The sequence below is a fragment of the Ichthyophthirius multifiliis genome, assembly GCF_000220395.1.
Source record: "Ichthyophthirius multifiliis unplaced genomic scaffold scaff_1120509250223, whole genome shotgun sequence".
NCBI classification, from domain to species: domain Eukaryota; phylum Ciliophora; class Oligohymenophorea; order Hymenostomatida; genus Ichthyophthirius; species Ichthyophthirius multifiliis.
The window spans coordinates 83,084-91,809 of NW_004086962.1; the positions used below are offsets into that span (position 1 = coordinate 83,084).

Consider the following 8,726-nt stretch of genomic DNA (forward strand, 5'->3'; position numbering starts at 1 on the left):
AATGTAATTATAAGATTAAATAATTGAATTGAAATATTAATTATAAGAAAATTAATTATAAATTGAATAATATTAAAAAGAATAAAATGAATTAAAAAAAATTATTTAAAAATAAGATTAATAATTATAAAATATTTTTCAAGAAAATAAATAATTAATATAAGAAAATATTTATTTAAAATAATAGTAATAATATCAAGTTGATTAAAAAAATTTAAGTACAATAGAAAGTATTAAAAAAATCAAAAAATCTATACAAAGTATTAAAGTTTCAGTGAAAAAAGGTCTTAGTGCAAGCTCATCATGTAGCGATATTGATTGAATGATATTGTTTAATTATATTTATATAAAAGATTGAGGTTTGTATTTTAGCAAATAAAAATATATAATAATGTTGTATAAATAATAAATTTATATATATTTTATTTTACAAATATGTTTTTTGTTTTTTGTTTTTTTTAAAAAACTATATATATATATATATATATATATATATATATATATATTACTATTTTTTTTTTTATTTAAAAATGTTTATAATAGAAAGATATAAATTGTAGTTTTAAAATTTGATTTTATTTATAATTAGTTTTAATTAATTTATTTTATAAATAAATATAATATCTTTGAAAAAAATAAAAATTATATTATATATATTTATTAATAAAAATATTTTTATTAAAAAATAAACAAAAAATTTTCAAATTTCTTTTTTGTTTAAATAAAAAAGTTAAATAAATTTTAAAAAAATTAAATATTAATGAATAATAATTATTTCTAAGATTCTATAAATGAAAGAGGTTTTATATATAAAAAAATAAAAAAAAACTTAAAATAATTAATAAGATATAAAAAAATATAGAATCAAATAAAAGCAATAAATTTGAATAAATTTCTGGAGAACTAAAGAATTAAATTTTATAAAAAAGAAATTTAACAATAGCAGATTGTATGAATTATAAAAAAATGAACTTTAGTTCTGGAAATATATAAAAGCAAAATAATAATTTAAAATCTTAAAATAATAATGTTAGAGTATATTAAAATTAACCTTAAGAATGTTACCTTCATAATAATCATTAACAAATATTTATTGAATAACATCCACATGATACCCAAGTTATAATAGAATAAAATAAATCTAATATAAGAACTAATTAATATGAAGAATAATTAAAATGTTTAAGAGAAGAAAATAAAAAATTAGAATAGAGAATCGATGCAATAAATTAAACTAAGAAGAATATAAAATAAATGAACAATAATATTTTACTTGAAGAAAAAGAAAACTTAAATGAAATGAATATTTAAAAAAAGTAAATAAATAAAAATAAAATATAATAATAACAAAAAAAAAAAAGTTAAAATCCTTAATAAAATTACGAAATAGACATTGTCGAAAATCGAAAATAATTATCTGCATTTGCATCTTCTGTAGTTTAAAATGCTAGAAATCAAATATAAAAGGTAGAAGATACAGAAGAAGTAAAAGAAATGATAAATCAAAAAAATAAACTAGAAAATGATCGAAAAAAGAAAAAGGATGAATTAGAAAAAGAAAATTTAAAACTAAAAAACAGATCAATTAAAATTAGATATGAAAAAGAAGATTTGTAAACCAAAATAAGATAATTAGAAGAAAACAAATTTGATGCCTAAAAAAAAACTAAATAGTTATAATAAAATTCAAAATATTAATTAAATGAATTAGCCACTTTATAAAGTAGAGTTTAAAAAATAGAAACTGATATAGTTAATACTTAAATAATTATTAAAGATAAAGAAGGGGAAATACAAAGGCTTTAAGAAAAGTAAAAACTCACTCATAAAGATCATGAAAATGTATACATATATATGTTATTATTATTATTTTAAAAAAAAAAAAAATTAAAAAAGCTCTTAAGAGAATTAGAAAATGTTACTTAAAAAAATAATATAGTATAATTCGATTTATAATAAATGAAATCAGATAAAGATAGGATAATGGAAGAGTTAGAGAAAAGGTAAATTGAGGCAAACGAAAAATTTAATTAATTGAATTATTAATATTTAGATGTTTAAAGCCAAATAAACGAAAAAAATAATGAAATTATAGCTTTGGAAAATGCAGGACATTCAGACAAAATTTTTCTTGAATAATTAAGAGAAAACAATCGTGTATTAATGGAAAAAAAGTAAGATATGGAAAACAATTAGAAAAAATTAAAAAAGAAATAAAAAAGAATAGAAGAACTTGAAGTTGAATTAGATTTCGTTCAAAGAGAAAAAAAGATAGAAATAGTGGAAAAAATAGTCGAAAAGCCTGTCGTTATTGAAAAGCCTGTAATTGTAGAAAAGGAAGTTATTATAAGAGAATAAATTAAAGTTGATGAAAATTTAGAAAAGGAATTAAATACATTAAGGGAGTAGCTCATTTTATTAGAAAGTAATACTAAGTAAAGAGAAAGTGAATGTGAGTATTGGAGAAAAAAATAATAGGAACTTGAAAATGCAGAGGAAATTAGATTTATTTAAATTTAAAAAGATTATGATAGTTAAGTTAATAATATTAATGTTTTATATTAAAATAGTTGTTAAGAAGTCTCAGATTTATAAGGAAAGTTGAACTTGTTGTTAGCTGAAGTTCATTAGTTATCGAATTTGAATATTGATAAAAATAAGTAAATTTCGGATTAAATTAATTAATTGCTAAATAAAAATTAAGCACTTGAGAATATTATTAATAGTAATAATAATGTTGTTAAATAAATATTTTGAAGTTATATTTTTTTTTTTCTTAAAATTAATTTTATAGTATATGTTAATTATCTTTAAATTTTATTTTTTTATACAATTATAAATGGATATAATTTATATATTATTAAAAATTATAATACTAAAAAGAAACTTAAATAAAAAATATTTTTAAATGATAATATAAAATAATAAAATGATATTAAATAAATAAAAATTAAAATATAATTAATTAATATTATTAATTATAATTTAAAAATAATAATCATTAATTTTTGTTATAGCTTTATTAAGGCAAAGGTGGTTAAGGTCTAAATTAAAAAGCTTTTTAGTAATTTATCTATTAAGGTGGACCCATTTTATTAAATCCAGGGTTCATCTATTAGAAATTCATTTGATTTTAAGGAATCTTATTATTAATTTATTATTACTACGGTTATTATTAAGTTTATTATTATTGTTATTATTATTATATATTAGGTGGTAACTAGGTTTATTGATTTTATTAATGCTATTTATCGAAAATAGCTTTTTTATATTCATATACATTTTCAAGATTTTTATCTTGATTTTTACTTAAATTATGAATAGGTCTAACTAACTTATGCATATTAGGAGTAGGAACACCTTCATAATTAGGATCATGAATAAAATGGCAATCTTAATCTTCACGAGGACATCCAGTTTCAGAATGATAGAATCTACAAGGCTTCGTTTTATTTAAATTATTAGGAGGTTTCGATTAATAGTTTTATTAATGCTATTATTACTATTAACCTTGTTAAATTTATTGTTATTATTATTATTTTTAAGAATTATATTAGTTTTAATTAGACATAAATATACTATTTTATTAAAAAATAGATTATTATTATCCTTATTATTATTATTAGATATTTTAATTAATTTATTTTATATTATTATTGCCCTATTATTATTCATTTCCTTATTATATAATATTTAATTATTTAGGTGGTAAAGGAGGAGGAGCTTATTTTTGCATTTCTTAGAGTCTACTTAGTGCTCCTATATTAAGTTAAGGATTTTTTATTTAATTATTTTGTGGAAATACTGAAGGCTAATTTTATTAATATAAATTATTATTTTAATTTTTTTGTTAATAATTATCTATTGGAATATTATTAGTAGTATTATTAATAGTATTATTAATAAATGGAGGCTGTTATTAGTGTACATACACATTATCTCTCATTTTAATATTATTGTTATTATTATTTACTTGCTATTGAATAATATTTATGTTTTGGTTAAAATTATAATTAAATTATACTTTAGGTTCGTTTTGGTTTACATTAATTTAATTGTTTGTGGGGTTATTTGGGAAGATCTATTAATTTTGTTAAACATGAGATTTTTATGCGTGAATGTGTTGTTTATTATGATAATTTTAATTTGACCATTATTAATTGGTTTAGAAGGAATTTTATTGCGTGTGTAAATGCTTACGTGTTTAATTTGGAAATTCTTGCTTTTCATTTTAATCTTTATGGAATTTTTTATTTGAATCAATATATTATTATTATTTTGATTTTTAAATTTTTTTTATAATATTTATATTCTAACATATAAATTATAGTTTTGGTCCTGTTAAACCTAATAATTTAATTTAGTTCACTATTTTATTAATTATTTATATAAAAAAAAAATTAACAAATGTCCATTTTTTTTAATTTATATATAAATTTTTATATATATTCTTATTTACTAAGTTCATCATTGTCTTTTTTGCTTAAAATCAAATCAAAAAACTTATTTAGCAAAACTGGATTTATCAATTTTCTTACTTTTTCTTCTTCTTCCATTTTTTTTTTTTTCTCTTCTAATTATTTTCTCTTTATTTATTCTTTCTCTTCTTTTGATTTTTTTAATATACTCTTTAAATGCTTTTTTTCTTCTTTTTTTTCATCATTTTATTGCTTCTGACTTTTATTACCTACATTATTTTTAAATTATAAAAAAAAATAAAAAAATCTTACTTTTTAAAGCCATTTAAATAACTTAAATAAAATCAGTTTCATTAGGCTTATTAAGATAAATTTATTTCGGATCTTAAGGCTCTTATGTATTTATTACATTAGCATAACTAGGAGCAGTTGGTATTTCAAAATCTTATCCATACATACATTCCATTTTGGTAAGTATTCTTTTAGAATGGATGGATTTTTCTGTAGATTCTGAAGATAAATGAGTGAAATATGCTGTGTCTAATCCTTTAACTTTTATAGGAGGATAATATTCTATTTCATGTTTCATTTCATCTAATTATTATCTTTCTTTTTTTTCTGATTCTTTGATTTGTTTTAAATTATCTTTTTCAATTTAATATTCTCTCGATCGCATATCTTAAGCATTCATATATAAATGGTTGCCTAAATCTTTTTTCTATTATTATTCTTACTAATAAGCTAAAACGTCTTTTTCATTCATTTCTGCTGCTGTTGGTTCATCTTCTTTTCTAAATCTTTTTACTTTATCATCTTTTGCAAAACTATTTTTCATAATAAAAAATTAGTATTTTTTTTTAAAAAAATGATTGTTATTTAATTACTGGACTGATTTTTTATTTTATTTTTCATTCATTTATCTTTTTCTTTAATAATTTTCTTCATTTCTCATATTTTTTCCTTTAAATTTATTGCTAAATTTATTATCCTTTTTTATTTTTATATATAATAGATATAAAATAATAAATATAAGATTTATTTTTATAAATTAAATATTTTTTACTTTAGCGGTTTAATATTAATTATTTTAATCTTTTATTAAATGTTTCTTTATTTTGTATTTCGAATTCTCTTCTTATTCTTGAAGCCAATCATTCAAAATTTTTTTATTTAAACTATAAAATTTATTAAATACTTTTTGTAGTTCGAAATTATTATATTCGGCTTTATTAAGTTTTTCTATTCCTTAACCTAATTACTAAAGAAAAAGTATTATTATTTTTGTTTTTTTTTAAAAAAAAAATAATTAATTTTACATAAGAAGAGTCTAGATTATCTTTAGTTAAATTAAAATCTTTTATTAAATTAAATATTTATGTTAAAACTACTTCATTATTCTCAATATCATTAGATCCTTCATTAATTAATTCCCCAATAATTTTAATTCCTGTAATATTTAATTATCTAATTTTTGTTTAAAAAAATATAAATATTGTTTTTTAAATTATTATACTTATAAACAACTGATTATGATTATTATAATAAATAGTTTAGTGATTCTAATCTTTCTTCAATACTTTTTTACTATTTTAATTAGAAAAATTTTTATTTAACATCATTTGATCCATCTTTTAAAATTAATAAAAAAAAATATAGTTAAGTTTTTTTATAAATATTTTAATAATAGAGATTGTTTTGATATATTATTTATTTTGTATAATTTAAATTTATTCATTAAATAATAACCTTCAAAACTTTTTTCTTTCATTAATTGATTCATTTTTATTTATTAAAAATTTCTATGACTTCTTTTTTTTATTTTTTTTAGTTTAACTTTTATTATTTTATAATTTTAAACTATAATATTATAGTAATTATAATATTTTTTTTATTATATTTTTTTCTATTAAAAATAAAAAATATATATTTTTTTTTTTCCTCAATTTAATTTTAAGGAAATACATAAAATGCTTATTTTTATATAATTGTCTATATATATATTAATTAATTATTATTAATTCGTATAAATAAAAAATTAATAAAAGTTTATTACTATATATATTAAATAAATAATTAATTGATAATTTTTTTTTTTTTTTTTTTTTAAATATTTAAATTTAATTTAAAAATAATTTGTGTAATTTATTAGTTTTTTTTTTATAAAATAATAAAATTATTTTTTTTTTAAATAAAATAAATTATATAATTATTATAAAATAAATAATCTATGTCCTACTCCGGTAAAATATATATAAACACAACATTATTTTTTAATCATATTTTTAAATATAAATATTAATATGTTTTTTTTTACTAATAATAAATTTAAAAAGATATAGAATAAAGTGTTTGCTTAAAATGTCAAAATACATTAGATTTTCAAAATTAATAAAGCAAAGAATAATTAAATGTAAATATTTTTTTTTTAATTATATATTATTAAATAAAATTTAAATATTTATAGTTCATTAATAAAGAAAAAGAGTGGAATAAAGAAAAAGCTATTTTATTATAAAAAATAGAATAATATGAAATTACAGTAAAAGAAAATATTGAAAGATAGTAAAAACTAGAAAAAATGAATATTTCAATAATAAATATTTTAAATGATGTTAAAATTACATCAAATAATGACATAGTAAAAATGTTTATTTTATATAAAAATAAATAATAATAATATAGATGTTCAAAGAAATTTAATAAGTGCTATAAAACTAAATAAATACATAGGCCGAACTAAAATTATAAAAAAACGCTGTTTTAATTTAATAATAATAAAATGATGTAAAAAATTATAACAAATATTAATTAATTAACTTTTAATTTAGATAGAAGATTATAAATAATAATTATAATAAATGCAATAATAAATATAAAATAATAAATTTTAAAAGGCTATTTTAGATTAATCTATAGATTAAATAGATTAAATATAAAAGTTGAATAATATAATAGAATCAATGAATTCAAATCATAAAAAGGAGGTATAATATTAACTTATAACTTAAATAAATAAACTATATTAAAAAATAAAAACAGATTAACTTAATAGAATAATAATTAAAAAAGAAATAAAAGAAAAAGAAATGAAGCTAGAAAATTTTAAAAAATAAAATGAAAGATAATTAAATATATTTTAATAAAAATATAATAACTCGAACATTAAAATACAAAATAGAGTATTTAACTTTAGAATTAATAAATTTCATAAAGTTAACAAAGTTAAAGAGAGCAAACACATGAATCAATATGCAATGAATAAAAGACTTAATAATAAAAAAATAAACAAATAAAAAAAATGAATGTACTTATTAAGATGTACAAAATATATATGTAATTATAATTTATATAAAATACATATATAAAGCTTTTTGAAGAATAAATAAGTTAAATTTAATTAGAAAATCAAAAAAAAATATCTATTATGAATGAATCTTCTAGTATTATAAATAATACGGAAATAACTCCTAAAAACACAAACATGGAATATATAAATAACTAATGCTAAATGAATAAAAATAATTATGGATAAAATAATAATGTATAAATATAAAATTAAAAAGAAGGATAAATTGTAATAAAAAAAGGGATAAAAGTTAAGAAGTTTTTAAAAATTAATAAATATTTAAAACTTAATAAAAGGAATTATTAAGGGGAGATAAAAATAAATCTTTAGAAACAATTCCTTAAAATAAAATTTAAAATAAATTTTAAAACTATTTAGAATGTTAAAATAATGGCAAATAACAAAATCATGAATAGATTGTGAATAATTAACACTAAAAAAGTACTAATTAAAAAATTAGTAATGATTGTTAATAGATTTGTTATAATTCTATTTAGAAAGTACATATTACTTAAAATTCTTTTGAAAAAAATTAATATTAGACTTAAAAAAATTATAAATAAAATTTTAATACTAATGATATGAAATATAATTAATTTGAATAATTTAATGGAATTGAAAATAAATATAATATTGAAGAAAAAATTTAAAATTTAGAAAATGAAGTTTAAAATTATATAGGAATAAATTAAAGGAAAAGTACAAATAATATTTATTTAGATACTTATATGAATAAAGTTACAAATTTTATTTAGTCAAAGAAGTTATATTAATTTTCAGAAAAAAAATAAAACAAACTATTTTAATTTATTGAAAATTAAGAAAACAATAAGAATTTAACTAATTTATAAGGTAAAAAATATTAATCTGTAAAATATATATATATATATATATATATAAATATATATATATATTTGTATTTAATAGAAAAATTAATTTACAAAAACATAGTAAAACTTAAT

General features: G+C 15.9%; 1 protein-coding gene across 1 annotated transcript, besides 13 other annotated features; it reads left to right on the forward strand. All coding sequences in view use genetic code 6, as the record gives it.

Moving 5' to 3' along the window:
* Positions 1-30: 30 nt before the first annotated feature.
* Positions 31-61: a microsatellite.
* A 79-nt stretch (positions 62-140) lies between these two features.
* Positions 141-184: a microsatellite.
* Positions 185-467: 283 nt separating this feature from the next.
* Positions 468-506: a microsatellite.
* A 145-nt stretch (positions 507-651) lies between these two features.
* Positions 652-686: a microsatellite.
* A 456-nt stretch (positions 687-1,142) lies between these two features.
* Positions 1,143-1,177: a microsatellite.
* A 132-nt stretch (positions 1,178-1,309) lies between these two features.
* Positions 1,310-1,356: a microsatellite.
* A 5-nt stretch (positions 1,357-1,361) lies between these two features.
* IMG5_057150 (hypothetical protein) lies at positions 1,362-2,757 on the forward strand (the record flags this gene model as incomplete). Its single annotated transcript, XM_004037230.1, has 2 exons — positions 1,362-1,842; positions 1,897-2,757. Coding segments are annotated over 2 exons (1,341 nt in total), but the record flags the coding sequence as incomplete, so codon positions are not given.
* A 386-nt stretch (positions 2,758-3,143) lies between these two features.
* Positions 3,144-3,190: a microsatellite.
* A 680-nt stretch (positions 3,191-3,870) lies between these two features.
* Positions 3,871-3,905: a microsatellite.
* Positions 3,906-5,752: 1,847 nt separating this feature from the next.
* Positions 5,753-5,801: a microsatellite.
* A 491-nt stretch (positions 5,802-6,292) lies between these two features.
* Positions 6,293-6,327: a microsatellite.
* A 242-nt stretch (positions 6,328-6,569) lies between these two features.
* Positions 6,570-6,639: a microsatellite.
* A 1,465-nt stretch (positions 6,640-8,104) lies between these two features.
* Positions 8,105-8,134: a microsatellite.
* A 504-nt stretch (positions 8,135-8,638) lies between these two features.
* Positions 8,639-8,678: a microsatellite.
* The last annotated feature ends 48 nt before the right edge of the window (positions 8,679-8,726 follow it).